General features: G+C 43.7%; 1 protein-coding gene across 1 annotated transcript in view; it reads right to left on the reverse strand.

Annotated features, from left to right (window-relative positions):
* NUP210L (nucleoporin 210 like) overlaps positions 1-17,598 on the reverse strand; it is a 100,177-nt gene that overhangs the window by 69,931 nt on the left and 12,648 nt on the right. The window contains exons 6-10 of the mRNA XM_056122801.1: positions 14,042-14,174; positions 8,593-8,751; positions 2,460-2,528; positions 1,260-1,366; positions 485-625 (exon numbers count right to left, since the gene is read on the reverse strand). Coding sequence (XP_055978776.1) covers positions 485-625; positions 1,260-1,366; positions 2,460-2,528; positions 8,593-8,751; positions 14,042-14,174 — 609 coding nt within the window. The remainder of the gene's footprint in view (positions 1-484; positions 626-1,259; positions 1,367-2,459; positions 2,529-8,592; positions 8,752-14,041; positions 14,175-17,598) is intronic.

The raw sequence follows: 17,598 nt of genomic DNA on the forward strand, positions 1-17,598 counted from the left end.
ATTGAAAGGTATTAGAAACAGGGGGCTGAAGTGATAGTATGGTGGGTAGGACACTTGCCTTTTATGCAGCCTACCCAGGTTTAATCCCAGTATTTCACACGATTCCCCCAAATACTGCCAGGAGTAATCCCTGGGCATAGAGCTGGGAATCTGCCCTGAGCAACACTGGATGTGGGCCCCACCAAAGATAAAATAAAGGCATTAGAAGCAGATTCATCTGTTGTCTGTTTACTTAGTTAACTCCATTTTATATCACAACATATGGGAATCACATTTATAGCCACCCCAAATACAGAATGTGAAATAACAAAGATTGAAAAGGAAATTTGTAGAGGCATAAATACGAGTATATTATTTGTAAGTTTCTTCTTTATTTTCGTGAAAGATAAAGATGGGATATGCTAAATATCTATTTGTAAATCAAAAAGTCAGCAGGCCAAGACTTGTCAGTATTCTTAGGATTATGGAACTTTTGAATTCCTACCTGGGAAACGATGGAAACCAGGGATGCATTTATTATCACGACACCATCTTTCAGAGCTTTTACTACGTGATGGGATCCATTTGCAGTACTTAGCTGCACTTCAAAGTACTCTTTTAGAAACTGGTACATAATTCTGAAATTCTGAAGAAATTCACAGCAACATAAATCTGAAAAGATGTCCCCCATTCCCTAAAACCATCGTGATTACAAATTAGTAAAAATAAAGTATATTCATGGAATTTGGGAGTAAAGGAATAAAAGCAAACTCTTTACTCTCCCTCACAGAAGTTGTAAGTTAGAATGATATAACTTTTAAATAGCACTAATTATTAAGGGCAAGTAATAAGTCAGAGTAACCTTATATAATAGTGTTAAATTTGTGTCATTCCCAAATTAACAGTTCTCAGAGTGGGAAAATTAATACTGCAGAGTGAAATACCATGTCTGATGTTTACAGTTTTATCTTACCATTACAAAACCATGGCAATCATCTCTGAAATGCAGTTGCACAGGTCAGAGGTCAGAGAGATCATTCAAAGTTTAAGGCACTTACCTTCCACAGAGCCCACCCCAGTTCTTTCCCTGGCACCACATGTGGTCCCCTGAACACTGCCAGGAGTGTTTCCTGAGTAGTGCTGGGTGTGGCAAAAAAAAAAAAAAAAAAAGCAATGACTTGCATTTCCAAAGATAAACTCTAGAAGCAAAAGCAAAAGCAGAAAGATGTTCTGCTCAAGGAGTATCTCTACAAGAGATTAGAAAAATCCGAGAGACTCACATCTGAAGTATAGACTTTGGTGCTGCTTTTATCAAACACTTCCACTGTAATAATATACACCTGTCCCACCTCTAGACTCCATCGGCCTCCAGGTTGGACTGTGAAACCTATACACAAATCAGAAAAAAGTATGAGAAGAGGCAAATGGTTTTCTACAATAAATTTAAAAATGCAAACTTAAGGTAAAGGCCCTTTAGGGCCTCCCGTTGTTCGTTGATTTGCTCGAGCAGGCCCAGTAACGTCTCCATTGGAGACTTTGTTGTTACTGTGTTTGGCATATCGAATACGTCACGGGGAGCTTGCCAGGCTCTGCCGTGTGGGCGAAATACTCTCGGTAGCTTGCGGGGCTCTCAGAGAGGGGCGGAGGAATTGAACTCGGGTCAGCCATGTTGGCTGCATGCAAGGCAACCGCCCTACCGCTGTGCTATCGCTCCAGCCTGCAAACTGGAGCGATAGCACAGCGGGTAGGGCGTTTGCCTTGCACGCAGCCAACATGGCAAACTTAATAAAAGCTATTCAAAAGGACCAAAAATTGCTAATAAAGATGTTTTCCAGAGAAGATCCTTTAGTAGCCTCTATAAAATTGTATACTAATTTGGAATTCCAAAGATCCTGGATTAATCTGCTCATCTTAGTATAAAGAAACATTTACCAAAATAAAAGAGAAACAGTTACACTAATGCCTGCATGCAAAGGTAAGCCACAATTTTAGCTCATTCCTAATATGCAGGCAATATTTCAGCTTCTTTCAGACAGATGCCTTATTTCATATTATCACAGATGTTAGATCATTTTTTTTCCTTGTAAAAATTCTCTTTTCCTAGGGGCCAGAGTAATGGTATAATAGATAAGGTGCTTGCTTTGCACACAGTCAGCCAAGGTTTTATCCCCAGCATCCCAGATGGCTCCCCAAGCACCACTGGGAGTAATTCCTCAGCATTGCTGGGTGTGGCCCCAAAACAAAAAACAAAAAAGTCTTTATTTTCCTAATCTAAAATTGTTTTACTCTATCTTCATATTTTTCCACATATGTTTCAAGGTGTAGACAATACTTAAATGTGAGGAAACATATCAAAGTAAGGCTAAATGTGAAGTTACTTAAATTTCATAATGGTTAATTAAGTGCTCTAGTTTTTAATACATTCATATCAGTGCAACAGTTTAAGCTCTATTTAGCTTTCTAAAAACTATTTAAAATACCTAAAAATGCAGGCTCTACAACATACACGGTGCAATTTGGAAGTCCAGACACAAATCGCATATGGATATCTTAATTTTTGTTTAAGGAAATCTTATGCACTAGAGTTGGGTGAAAAGAGAAATATTATCCACTACAGGAACTAAAAAAGCTGATAAGAATTCTTTTAATTTTTTTTAACAAATACAGTTTTATTAGCAACAAGGTGGCAGGCTCATGTCCTAGAGAACCATCTAATCTGTACATCACAAGAAGCAGTTTACATAGAAAAATAACAAAGAAATAGATTTAGGAAATTGTCTGCTGGGCATCAGGAGGGTCATTAAATGACATGTGCACTGGTTCTCTGATGCTGATGCTTTGTGACCATAGGATGCTGATGCTATCCTGTGGTCACAAAGCAGTCCATGGTGGTGTTTCTGTTTTTTAATTAGTGTTGCTGGTGGCTCAGTACAGTGGGAGCAAGGGAGACAGACTCGAGAAAAAGAGTGCTTCAGCCTTTGCTTGGCCAACCTCAGCCCACCAGTGCTTGGGAAAATGCCTGGCCTAGATCAAGTCAGCTCCAACCTCAGCACAGGCATTGTGGGTCTGTCGCCCTCCCTCACAGAAAAGAATTTCAGGAAGAGGCAAAATGGTAAAGCAAGAAGCTTTTTGTTGAGGGAGCCAGAGAGAGAAGGAGAGAGAGAAAGAGAGAGAGAGAGAGAGAGAGAGAGAGAGAGAGAGATTATAGCAGTTATAGCAGATAGCAGCCAGGGCACGGATAGTACAGCAGCCTTGTACGTGGCCAATCTGGATTTGGTGTGAAATGTATGTTCAAGGGGGATCACAGCCTTTGAAGAGCGAGCAAAAAATTATCTCTTGGGGGCCCGGAGGAACTTAGAGCACCTGCTTTGGAAGTGAATGTCCATTAGTTCAATCCAACAGTATCCCTCTAGGCCATAAACCACTTCTAGACACACTGCAGCCAGGTGTGTGTAGCACTGTAGCACTGTCCTCCGGTTGTTCATCGATCTGCTTGAGCGGGCACCAGTAACGTCTCCATTGTGAGACTTGTTGTTACTGTTTGTGGCATATCGAATATGCCACGGGGAGCTTGCCAGGCTCTACGTGCAGGTAGGATACTCTCGGTAGCTTGCCAGGTTCTCCAAGAGGGACAGAGGAATCGAACCCCGGGTCGGCCGCATGCGAGGCTAACGCCCTACCCGCTGTGCTATTGCTCAAGACCCAGGTGTGTGTAAGTTCTACAAAAGAAGGTGTGACCTCCAGCAAACATAACTGAAAGAGATGTGGGTATCACAGCAACAACATGCAATCTTTGAGAAGCATGTGTATGAGCACCACCACCATATCTAGGGTGACTTAACTAAGAGTGCAGGCCGTAGGGAGCATGTGCAAGCACCACAACGAAGGGAGTACAAATATCAGTGAGCATATGCAAAGCGCCACAATCTCATGCCTGATCCTTTATATGCACAATAGTTAAATGTGTGAGCACCTCCCCATCATCTCAACAACTATCTCAACAAAGGGCCATTCTCAACAGAGGTCAGGGCACTTGCTTTGCTCACATGCTACCCAGCCAAGTTGAGCCCCCCCACACCTCATATAATCCCTGAGCCCTGCTAAGAGTAAACCCTGAGCACTGCCAGATGTGTCTCCAAAACCAATATAAATAAGTAAATAAAAAGGAAAAGAAAAGAAACAACCACGAAGGGAAGGGTGGGAATAAAATAAATTTTTTGAATAAAATTTAAAAAGATTCTTTATAAAGCAAAAGACTAAACCTGAGGGACTTAGTCATCCCCAAAATAATATATTCTTGGACTTAAAAATTGAGGAAGATGGAATAAGAGGAAAAAGTAAACATTGGGGTGTGAGGAATAAGTTAAGGAGGGAACATAAAGATAATGATGCAGGGGGAAAGTATCTGGCCACAGAAGCAGGGTGGGGGATGGGAAAGAAACTGAGGACATTGGTTGAGGGAAGTGAATACTGGTGAAGGGATTGGTATTGGAACATTGTACCCCTGAAACTTAATAACGAAGAACTTTGCAACTCTTTAATTCATGGTGATCCAACAAAAAATAATAAATCATGATCCATGTTTTTTAATATAGGCAAACCTCAGATATATTGCAGGTTCCATTCCAGACCACTTCAATAAAGCAAATATTCTAATAATGTGAGTCACACAGACATGTTTGTTTCCATGCTTATAAGCGTCATGTCTACACTATACTATTGTGTGAAAATCGAACTATACTAAGAAAAGCAAAGCATATATTATTATTTTTATGACGATCGAGGGTCAGGGACGCTGCCTTGTTTGCCAAGGTGTAGAGAATCAGATGGGCCAAACATGTAATGTGATTTGGAGACGACCGCTGGATTAGAGCTGTTACTGACTGGATTCCATGGGACGTCAAAAGAACGCCTGGCCGCCCACCTACGAGATGGTGGGACTTCTTCGTCAAGACCCTGAACATATGGTTTGATGCTCTTCGTGTTCCTGGAGTAACCAGACGCCATTGGGCTACACTAGCATGCGACAGGGATAAATGGAGACATTACTGGCACCCACTCGAACAAATGGGTGAGCAATGGGATGATAAGTGATACAAGTGATTATTATTGGGCTGGAGTGATAGCACAGTGGGTAGGGTGTTTGCCTTGCATGTGGCCAACCCAGGGTCAATTCCCAGCATCCCATATGGTCCTCTAAGCACCGCCAGGAGTAATTCCTGAGTGCAGAGCCAGGAGTGCTTTGCCAGGTGTGACCCAAAAAACAAAACAAAACATGAATTATTATCATCCATATCCTCAAGAAAGGCATATCACGATCATCCTGTTGTTCGTCGATTGCCTCGAGCAGGCCCCAGTAACGTCTACTTCGTTCTAGCCCTGATATTTTAAGAAGTGCCATATTCAAGACTCTTTCAGGGTTAGGAGAATGAGACCCATCATTGTTACTGGTATTTGGCATATTGGGTACGACACGGGGAGTTTGCCAGACTCTGCCGTGTGGGCAGGTAACATTCAGTAACCTGCCAAGGTTGTCCAAAGTAAGAATGAGATAATAAGATGTCGCGTGGCCGATGAAAACATGAATTATTATCATCCATATCCTCAAGAAAGGCATATAATAAACAAAATTTAATGAAACAAATAATGAAAGAAAATGGGTAAGAGCAATGTTTAATAATACCTATTATGGCACACATAGCAAAACTGACAGAAAATATGGAAAAAAATATAAAGTCTTTCTTGAAAACTCAGGAAAGTGCCTGATACCTTATGAACTATGGTTCAATTAATATTACATAACTTCTTTGTAGGTTTTACTTGGAGGCATCATCATATTTGTTGACAAATGTCTTAGTCACCTTAAAAAACTAGAAAACTGGGGCTGAAGTCGTAGTAGAGTGGGTAATGGCACTTGCCTTGTAGGTGGCCCAGCAGGATTCAATTCCTAGGACCCTGTGTGGTCCCCTGAGCAGTACCAGGAGTGATCCCTAAGCTCAGACAGAACCAGGAGTAAACCCTGTGTACCACTGGGTGTGGCCTAAAGAGCAAAACAAAACAAAAACTAGAAAACAAATAGCTCTGGGCCAGTAACTTTCCTTACTATGTGTTTGACAAATAATAAAAACAATCTACACTACTCTACAATAAAAACTTACTTTCAAGCCCAATAGATTCTTCTTTTTTTTTAATTGAATCACAGTGAGATATACGTTTCAAAGTTGTTCATGATTGGGTTTCAATAATGTTCTAACACCCATGCCTTTACCATTTCCCACCACCAATGTCTTCAGTTTCTCTCCTGCCTGCCTCTCTCTCTCTCTCTCTCTCTCTCTCTCACTCTCTCTCTTTCTCACTCACTCACTCACTCTCACTCTTTTGTTTGCCCACTCGCTCTCATTCTCTTTCTCTCTCCTTTTGGGCATTATGGTTTGCAATACAGATATTGAAAGGTTATCAGGTATATCCTTTTCTCTAGTTTCAACCCTCAGTTGTCCAGAGTGATCATTTCTATTACTGTCATACTGGTCCCTTCTCTATCCTCACCGCCCTTTGCCCCCACACACTGTGGCAAGCTTCCAACCATTGAACAGTCCTACAGGTCCCTGTTTTGTTTTACCTGGCCTTGGATATTAGTCTCAGACTATTTTTTATGAGCCCACTAGGTTCTTGTAAGTCCCTAAGACCCTCCTAAACTACTCTCCCCACTTGATGACTTCTCCTACTACACTCCCTCTAGACTCTTTGCACTTCAGCCTTGGTGTCTTTTTTTTCCTTTAATACTGCAAACGCACTCCTGTTTTAAGACCTTTGCAGTGTCCATTTCCTCTCCCTGGTACTCTTTCACTTGGGTAACTTATGTGGCTCATTGCTTCCACCATTGTCTTATCAGAGAGGACTTTCCTAACTACCATGAGTAAAACAACACCCTATATCCCTAGTGTTTAGGACAATGTTGAGAGTCACAGATCACAGATCATCCTGTTATTCGTCGATTGCCTCGAGCAGGCCCCAGTAACAGTTACTGGGGCCATGTTGAGACTATAGTAAGAATATTATTATTTGCCGAACAAACAGATCAACTTCATATTCCAACATAGGAAATATTTAAAAAACATACAGAAAAATGGAGGTCAGATGTTTCAATTTTCTGAGAATTTAAATTTTCATTCCATTTTGTTCTCATTAACTATTTTTTTTTTATATTGTTTGTTTCTGGTTCACACCTGGCTATGTTCAGGGATTACTCTTTTTTTTTTTTCAGGGATTACCCTTGGCTCAGTGTTTGGGGATCACATACTGGCAAGGCCTGGGAGATCATATGAAGTGCTGGGGATTGAACTGGGTTGGTCGTGTGCAAGACAAGCACCTTACTCACTGTACTATAGATTCAGTCTCACTTTCATTTACTACTAAAGTTAGTGTTCAATTCTTACAGAGAAGGTCTAATAAAAATGAAAACAATTCAATATCCCTAATAGCACTGTAGCACTGTCTTCCCGTTGTTCATTGATTTGCTCAAGCGAACACTAGTAACGTCTCTATTGTGAGATTTGTTGTTACTGTTTTAGCATATCGAATATGCCATGGGGAGCTTGCCAGGCTCTGCCATGCAGGTGGGATACTCTTGGCAGCTTGCTGGACTCTCCAAGAGGGACAGAGGAATCGAACCCGGGTCGGGAGCGTGCAAGATAAACGCCCTACCTGCTGTGCTATTGCTTCAGCCTATCACTAATACATAGCTTAAATTACAATAGACAGCACTCTTTTTTCAATTATTTTCAATTTTTTTTCAATTATGTGAAAACAGAAAATGGGAAATTCACACATGTTCCTTCAAATGGTTTTTCCCAGTCTCCTAATTATAATTTGATCAAATTTACAACTAAAGTACTGAAGATAACAATTCCCAAGTTCCAGCTACTCTGTTCTGAGAAATTATGACTACACTAGCTTATCATTCTGTTAAAAAACAAAAAACCTGGGCCAGAGGGATAGTAAAGCAGGTAAGGTGCTTGCCTGGGTTTAATTCCTGGTGCTGCATATGGTTCACTGATTCCCACCAGAATTGATCCCTGAGCAGTCAGGAGTAAACCCTGAGCACAGCTATGTGAGACCCCAAAATAAACTAAACAAAATCTATAGAATATCAAAACAGTTGTATTATGATCATTCTTGGTATTTTTTTTTTTAGCTTTTTGGGTAACACTTGCTTAGGGGTTACTCCTGGCTCTGCACTCAGTAATTACTGCTGGTGGTGCTCGGGGCACCATGTGGGATGCTGGGACCAAACCCAGGTCAGTGCACACAAGGCAAATTCCCTACTCACTATTGCTCCGGCCCCTATGATTACTCTTAAAAATTATTTTGCCAGGGTCAGAGAGCTAGTACAGTGGGTAGGGTGCTTGCCTTGCACGCGGCTGACTAGAGTTCTGTGGCATCCGATATGGTCCCCCAAGCACCACCAGAAGTAATTCCTGAGAGCAGAGCCAGGAGTAACCCCTGAGTATCACTGGATGTGGCCTCAAAACAGCAGCAAAATACTGCCAATGAATATGTTTAGCATGCTCAGAAAAACACAGGTTGACAGCTAAAATTGGAGCAAAAGGATACTTTTATGGACAAAGACAAGGTTAGTATGTCCCAGTTGGAGAGCAGTAACCGTGGCTGTTTTCTCATCCAGTAAAGCCACTTTTCCAGAAAAAGTTCCATTACATACAGGGCGATGGTCTTGCAATTCCAGGGTATATTGTCCCAGGGGAGATTCCACTTCTGTAAGATGAAAAAGTTACATAAATGTAATGAGAATGACCTTCGAACCACAATGGTTTCTACTGTTGGATTATAAGTATAAAACTGGAGGTGGGCAGGAGGATTACTCCATAGCTTAGAGGCCAGCCGGGCATTCTAGGGGAAAGGGCAGCTCAGATAGAGAAGGGAGCACCAAATAAAGAAAAGGGTGTTTGGAGGATCCTCCCAGGAGGGGAGATGCATGTTGAAAGTAGACTATGGACTGAACATGTTTGCCACTCAAAGCCTCTTGCAGACCACAACACCCAAAAGGAGAGAGAGAACACAAGGGATTGCCCTGCCACAGAGGCAGGGGGGGATGGGGGGGATGGGGGGGATGGGGGTGGGAGGGATATTATCCATGGTGGTAGAAAATGGGCACTGGTGGAGGGATGGGTATTTGATCATTGTATAATTGAAACCCAAGCACAAAAAATTGTAAATCTACAAGTGTACCTCATGGTGTTTCACTAAAAAAATAAATAAATAAATAAAACTGGAGGTGGGGTGTAGAGAGACAGGACAGCTGGTAAGGCATTTGCCTTGTATGCGGTCAGCCCTGGTTTCATCCCTGACACCACATATAGTCCCCATAAGGCATCCCATATGGTCCCCCAAGCACAACAGGAGAGATCCCTGAGTACAGAGCCAGGAATAAACCTTGAGCACTTGAGCACTGCCAGGCATAATCCAAAAACAAACTCACCCTCCCAAAACAATCAGGGAACCAGAGAGAATATACAGCAGAAATGGCACTACCTTGCACAGTGCCAACCTGGGTTCAATCCCTGGCATCCCCTTAGGGGCCCCAAAACTGCCAGGAGTGATTCCTGAGTACAGAGCCAGGAATAATCCCTGAGCATCGTCAGTACGGCCCAATTTAAAAAAAAAATCAGGAAGCAAGTCTAAATATGAGTAGAATCGATTTCTAATTTCTTTTTCCATTATGATGAATTTCTATAAGTAACTATTTTGGGGAAATATGAACTTATTAATTATTAACAAAAATATGTTACTGTTTTTTTTTTCTTTTTGGGTCACACCCAGCGATGTACAGGGGTTACTCCTGGCTCTGCACTCAGGAATCACCACTGGCGGTGCTCAGGGGACCATATGGGATGCTGGGAATCGAATCCAGGTTGGCCACGTGCAAGGCAAACACCCTACCCATTGTGCTATTGCTCCAGCCCCGTTACTTTGTATTTTTAAAATATTACTTTCCTCACCATGATCTATAAGGTGAAAAGGGTTTCATGCATGCAACACTCCAATACCACACTTCCCACCAGGGTTTTCCTCTACCCTGTCTCTGGGCTACCTCCCAGCCCCCTCCCCACCAAAATAAGCTCATAATCTCCATACTTTAGATCAGCTCACAGATTCATTTTTTTTTAATTTTAATTTTTTTTTTTTTGCTTTTTGGGTCACACCCGGCGATGCTCAGGGGTCACTCCTGGCTTTGCACTCAGGAATCACTCCTGGCAGTGCTCAGGGGACCATATGGGATGCTGGGAATCGAACCCAAGTTGGCCGTGTGCAAGGCAAACACCCTACCTGCTGTGCTATTGCTCCAGCCCCCAGCTCACAGATTCTATTGCTTTGGTAAATCTATTTTCCCCTTACTATGCTTCTTTATATCATATATGAAAGAGGTGATTTTTTTTTTGGTCACACCCAGCAATGTTCAGGTGTTACTCCTGGCTCTACTCTCAGGTACTACTCCTGGTGGTGCTTAGGGGACCATATGGGATGCCAGGGATTGAACCTGGTTGGCTGTGTGCAAGGCAAATGCTCTACCCGCTGCTGCTCTACCCGCTGTTCTATCACTCCAGCCAAGAGAAGTGATTTTGATAGCCTGTTTGGAGGTTGAAACAGGAACACAGCTACTCATAGACTCCTGACTGATAAACAGTACATTTCTATTTGGGAAATGCTTTGGGGAAAGATGCACATGGAGCAGTGAGGGAGGAAGGAGACACCTGTTCAGCCAGTCAGATCAGACAAATCAACTCTGGTCATCAATGGGGTGACATGCCGCAGCCAGATCGCCCTCACATTTGAAAGAGGTCATTTTGTACATGTCCCTCCTAAGTACGGTAAACTTAAGTTCCATCCACATAGTGGCAAACTGCATGATTTCATATTTCATTATAGCTGAGTAGTATTCCATTGGGTATATCTCACACACGTACACACATATATGTATGTATTACCTGTATCAGCTGTCATCCTGGTGTTCATTAATTTGCTTGAGTGGGCACAGTAAAGTCTCCATTCGTCCCTGTTGCATGATAGTGTAGCCCAATGGTGTATCGGGGACTCTTTCAGGGTCAGGTGAATGAGACCCATTATTGTTACTGTTGTTGGCATATCGAATACACTACCTGTAGCTTGCCAGGCTCTGCCGTGCAGGCAGGATACTCTTGGTAGCTTGCCGGGCTCTCCAAGAGGGATGGAGGCTCCAGGAAATACTGCGTCAATCTCTTCGGGAGCTTTTTTTTTTATAGTCTCTAATCTTGACCACTGATTAGATTACATGGCGCCGGGGGCAGTTTGTGGGTGTGACTGCCAAGGCTACTGGAAAATGGATGATCTGGGTGGAGGAGGCCCAGTTCCAATCCAAGCAGGATGGGTGTATGTGTGTATGTGTTTATATATACAGTTACTACATATTATACAATATGTAATATTATATAAGTAAGTAAGTAAAGGCCCTCCCGTTGATCGTCGATTTGCTCGAGCGGGCCCAGTAACGTCTCCATTGGAGACTTTGTTGTTACTGTGTTTGGCATATGGAATACTCTCGGTAGCTTGCCGGGCTCTCCAAGAGGGGCGGAGGAATCGAACTCGGGTCGGCCATGTTGGCCGCTTGTAAGGCGGACGCCCTACCCGCTGTGCTATCGCTCCAGCCCTAATATTATATAAGTAAAGTAAAGTAAAGGCCCTCCTGTTGATCGTCGATTTGCTCGAGCGGGCCCAGTAACGTCTCCATTGGAGACTTTGTTGTTACTGTGTCTGGCATATCGAATACTCTCGGTAGCTTGCCGGGCTCTCCGATAGTATATGAATATATTAATAAAATATATGTCACTATCACTGTCACTGTCCTCCCGTTGTTCATTGATTTGCTTGGGTGGGCCCAGTAATGTCTCCATTGTGACAATTGTTACTGTGTTTGGCAGAACGAATACATCACGGGCAGCTTGCCAGGCTTTTGCTGTGCGGGCGAGATACTCTCAGTAGCTTGCTGGGCTCTCTGAGAGGGGCGGAGGAATCGAATTCAGGTCAGCCATGTTGGCCGCTTGCAAGGCAAATGCCCTACCCGCTGTGCTATTGCTCCAGCCCATATGCTACTAGTTTTTAAAAATATAGTGAGTACTATTCATAATACCCAAATATGGAAATAACCTGTGTCCAAGAACAGCTGACTAGATAAAGAAATGACTGCATATACTTGTTTGTATTCTTAAAAACTAGCAAACTGAGGACTTGGAATATAGCTCAATGGAAAAGGGCTCATCTTACATGAAACCTGAGTTAAAGCCCTGGCACCACAAAACAACAAAACCTAGTGAACTGTGGGGCTTGGAATGTAGTTCCAGACCCTATAAGGGGTGGAGTGCTTGCACTTCATGCGTGAGACCCTGGGTTTGATCCTGGCAACAAAATAGAGAACTGAGAGTAGCAGGAGGGCATTCCTCTGGGTAAAAATGAACGTATAGTAATGGAGCATTAAAGTTTTCAGTTAATGAATTGAATTTCTCAAGAAATAACTTTTGCAAAGATCATGCAGTTCTTACTGAACTAGAAGAGACTGGTAAAGTTTCTTCATCTCTCCTACAAAATTTAGTAAATTTGGGGGCTGGAAAGATAGCACAGCAGGTAGAGCATTTGCCTTGCATGCGGCTGACCTGGGTTCGATAAATAGCATCACATATGGTCCCCCCAGTACCACCAGGAGTAATTTCTGAGTGCAGAGCCAGGAGCAACCCCTGTGCATCTCTGGGTGTGACACAAAAAGAAAAACAAGTAGTAAATTTTCAGTGTGGAGGTGGAGAACAGGAGAGTTTGGGCTATACCCAACAGTGCTCAGAGACTAATCCTGGATCTGTGCTCAGCTAGTGATACCTGGTAGTGCTCAGGGGGCCATATAAAGATGTGAACCAGGGTTGTAGCCTGCACTTTCTCTTTGGCTCGGTTATTGTTTTGATTTGTTTTAGGCCCCACCTGGCTATACTCTTAGCAGGGTGCAGGAGGACCATACGCAGAGTGCAATCACCTTACCCCTCTCTATTTTACCCCTGTACTATCCATCTCTCTGCCCTCTCAGTGGTTGTTGTAATAAAGAATTTAGAAACCTCTGAGAACTGAAACTAAATGGCCTGTTTGTATTAGCCTGTTCAAAACCCACAGCCTATCTCTATCTGGTATATCTCAAGTAAGCAATATGAAATAGTTTTATCATGGGTTGGAGAGATAGTATAGGGGTTAAGGTGTTTTCCTTGCAGCTGACTCCAGAATAATCACTGGCACTCCATGGTCTTCCAAATACTGCTGGGTGTATCCTCTCCCCCCAAAAGAAAGAGTTCACTTATCAGGTGGGGATGTGATTCATACTTGTGAGGCCCTGGGCTTAAAGTGTGGCACTGCACATCTCCAAACCCTGCTGGAGCTCCACCATGTGTGGTCCTCACTGTCTTGTAGCACTGTCCTCCCGTTGCTCATTGATTTGCTCGAGTGGGCACCCGTAATGTCTCCATTGTGAGACTTGTTCCTTTTTTTGTATCGAATATGCCATGGGGAGCTTGCCAAAAAATGAAACTACTGGGGTCAGAGAGACAGTATAGTATGTAAGGCACAGCAACCAGGGTTTAATCCCTGGCATCCTATATGGTCCCCCAAGCCCCATCAGGAGCACAACACAGAACTAGGAATAACCCCTGAGCATTTCTAGATGTGGCCCAAAAACCAAATAAAAAACAGAAGCCAAAAAGAGTCAGAGAGAACTCAATGGACTGGGCTAGAGCACATGTTTTTCATGCAGGAGGCCTGGGTTCTACCCCTGCTACCCCAGCAGCATGAGGAATGACCCCAAAGACAAAGCCTGGAATAGCTCTTGAGAATCATCAGTCATGTCCCCAAAACAAAAGGAAGGAAAGACCTACCACAGAATCTAAAAACAAAAATACTTCTCAAATATAACACAAATATTATGTATAAACATGAAAGGGTGTGAGAAATATGAATCTTAGAAAAGGAGAAATCATCTCACCTGTCAGTTTCCCCTGAACCATTTTTGCTACTCGGTATTTGATATATGCACCCACTAAGAGATATATATCATGGGATGGTATAAGAAATATATTTTCCAAAACAAGCAGGCGTATCAATGCTGCTGTCACTTTCTAAACAAGAAAGAAAAATATTTCCATAAGTAAAAACCTCAAGGCCATAGTTCTTATTAAAACTTTACTTTTGGAGGACTGGAGAGAGAATACAGCAGCTAGGGCACTTGCCTTGCACACGGCTTGACCTGGGTTTAATCCTCCGCATCCCATATGGTCCCCTGGGCACTGCCAGCAGTAATTAATTACTGAGTGCAGAGCCAGGAGTTGCCCCTGAATGTCACTGGGTGTGACCACAAATAAACAAATGAGCAAAAATTTTGCTTATGCGGGGCCAAGGAGATAAGTGCTGGGACACATCCTTGCATGCTGGAGGCCCCATTTTGGACCCCGGCACTGCATGGCTCCACAGCACCATTAGGAACTACCCCTGAGCAACATGCTGGGAGTAGCCCCTGAGTACCAACAGGCGTGGTCCCAAAGCCAACAATTAAAAAAAAAAAAAGAAAAAGAAAAATAGAAAAAGAAAAAAAGCACTTCCTGGAGGTCCAGGGAGATGACTCAAAGAACCAGAGTGCATGCTTGCAGGAGCCCTGGATTTGGTCCCTGGTACCATATGGTCTCCTGAACACTGCTGGGAGAGACCTGGAGGAGCATGTTGGGAGCAGACCACAAGCACTGTGGGGTGTGCTGCATCCTCCAACACCACCCTCAAATAAAGTTTACTGCGTGGGAGATTGTGGCAAACTCAGTGGCAGAATGCCTGCTCTGCAAGAAGGAAGCTGTAAGTTTGATTCCTGGCACACCCAAAACATATGGCATGGAGCAATGGCACTGCCACGGGGGACCAATGTCAAGCAAACACCACAACTAAGAAAAGTATGCAGGGGCTGGTGCCATAGCATAGCGGGTAGGGCACCTACCTTGTGCATGGCTGACCTGGGCTCAAGGAAGGCAGGTCGCGTTGGCTGCTTGGGACAGGCACATCCTCCCCCCACCCTCCACCCCATCTTTCTCCTTTGTTCCTGCTGCTGTTGCAATGACACAACTTGGTTGTGGTGCTTGCCAGGAGCTACACTCACTTAGCCTTGGGGTTCTTAACCCCCTAACCAGGCACTGGAGATTGGTGATCATCCACTCCCCTGTGGTACCGGGGGTCCCAGAGAGCAGCACTGCTGGGGCCATGCTAATGTGAGTGGCACTGGGAATCAAAGTCAGCCTCATATTGACAAGGCAAGTTTTTTTTTGCCACTGCGTCATCCCCACAGAGCTACTTCTAACTGGCCTCTAATTCATTCACTCTCCAGATAAAGTTACTCTCTGTCCCTTTTTGAACATATTGATTCTTACAAAGGCTTCCCAGCACAGGTTAGACTGCTCTCTAGGATGGCCACAAAATGGTATTCCTCCCACTTGAATTTAATGCTTACCAAAAGATCTATTATGACAGATACACTTGTAATTATAATTACATTTTAAAAATTCATGAAGACAGAATTGTTGTTTCTAGCGAAAAGAAGTTGTGGGCACCAGGGCCATAGTACAGTGGGTAAGGTGCTTGCCTTGCATGCTGCCAACCTAGGTTCAACTCCTGGCACCTCATATGGTCCCTGAGCACTGACCGCCAGGAATGATCTCTTAGAGCAGAGCCAGGAATAAGCCCTGGCTCTGGGTTCAGCTCAAAACCAAAACAAAACAAAGTTAAGGAAAAGCTCCCAAATTGTTCTATCAATGTAAAAATTGGGGGGAAATTTTTGAAAGAGTATGGAATTCTGTATTCAAGTTGCTTCACAAATGTCTAATTTTTCAGGCCGGAGAGAGAGCATAGCCGGAAGTTATCAAAACAAACAACAAGAAGTTATTGGATCTACATCAAAGAATTGAGGAACAAAGTAGTTACATTTAGGGGAGAAAGGTTACATCCAGCTGTGCTCAGGGCTTACTCTTGGCTCTGCACTCTGGAATCACTTCTGGCAGAGCTTGGAGGGCCCTGTGAAGTTTCAGGAGTCCAACCCCTGTTAGCAGCATGCAAAGCAAGTGCCTTCCCTCCATTACTATCTCTGCAGCCTCAATAGTTACATGTTTTAAGAGAAAATGTCAACAGCATTTATACTATAATTTAGTAATAACATGTTTAAGAGAGAGAGACAAGATTTGTTGTTGATGTTATGGTTTGGTTTGGGAGCCACACTTGGCTGTGCTCAGGGCTTACTCCTGGTTTTGTGTTCTAAAATCATTCCTGGCAGGGCTCAGGGAGTCATCGGGTGCTAGGGGTGGAACTTATGTTGGGCAAACAAGTTTGTTTTTTTGTTTGTTTGTTTTTGCTTTTTGGGTCACACCTGGCGATGCACAGGGGTTACTCCTGGCTCTGCACTCAGGAATTACCCCTGGTGGTGTTCAGGGGACCATATGGGATATTGGGAATCGAACCCTGCTCAGTCGAGTGCAAGGCAAACACCCTACCCACTGTGCTATTTGCTCCAGCCCCAAACAAGTTTGCTTTATTATTTTTTTAATGTAGGAGTATTGCTATTTATTCAGTCATTGATTAGGCTGATTGAATTGGGCATGAACTCCACCTTACTTTTTTCTTCTTATACATTTATTTATTGAATCACCGTGAGAGCAGTTACAAACCTTTTGGGTTTAAGTCTTGGTCATATAAAACACCCGTCCCTTCACCAGTGCCCATTTTTCACCACCAAAAACCCCAGTATACCCCCTATCCCATACCCTCCCCCTACCCATAGGGCAAATGATTTCCACATTACTCTCTCTACTTTGATTACATTCAATATTTTGACACCAGACCCACCATTATGACTTGGGATTTTACCCCAACACTCAGATCTGCCGAAAAGGCAACAGTAGACAATTTATTTTCTATTGCTGATTATGAATAACATATGATGTTGCGTGGTCGCACAATTTTGGAATTCCGAAATTTTAACAATTAAATCTGGAGGGATTTCTGCCCAAACCTGCTGGGTTTTGAAATTTGTTCCTGAGTTTCTGGGATCATGGCCATTAAGCAGCTTGATCAAGAGCCAGAGAGGCCGTTCATGGGTGGTGACCCAGGGTCTCGTTAGGGCGGGGAGGAAAGGGCCGGTTCCACCACCCCCATCCCGTGAGGCCCCGCATGTCTCGTCACAGCTGGCCCAAACCTTACTGTTCAATGGACACTGGAGGATGGTGGCCACCAACCCGCCAGGGGGAACAGGCCAAAGCATGAACCCTATTCCCACCTGGGGTGGCCCAGCACCATTAACCTACTACAGGGACCAGACTCATTTCTGCCAAAAGCTGTTGGGTTCCGAGATTTCTTTCTGAGTCTCTGGGACCATGGCCGTTAAGTAGTTTAATTAGGAGCCAGAGAGGCTGTTTGTGGGCAGCGCCTCTGGGTCTCTTTGGGGTGGGGAGGAAGGGGCTGGCTTCACTCCCATCCCATGAAGCCCCGCGCATCTCGTCACTGCAGGCCCAAACC

The sequence above is a fragment of the Sorex fumeus genome, unplaced genomic scaffold, assembly GCF_029834395.1.
Source record: "Sorex fumeus unplaced genomic scaffold, SorFum_2.1 ptg000047l, whole genome shotgun sequence".
NCBI lineage: Eukaryota > Metazoa > Chordata > Mammalia > Eulipotyphla > Soricidae > Sorex > Sorex fumeus.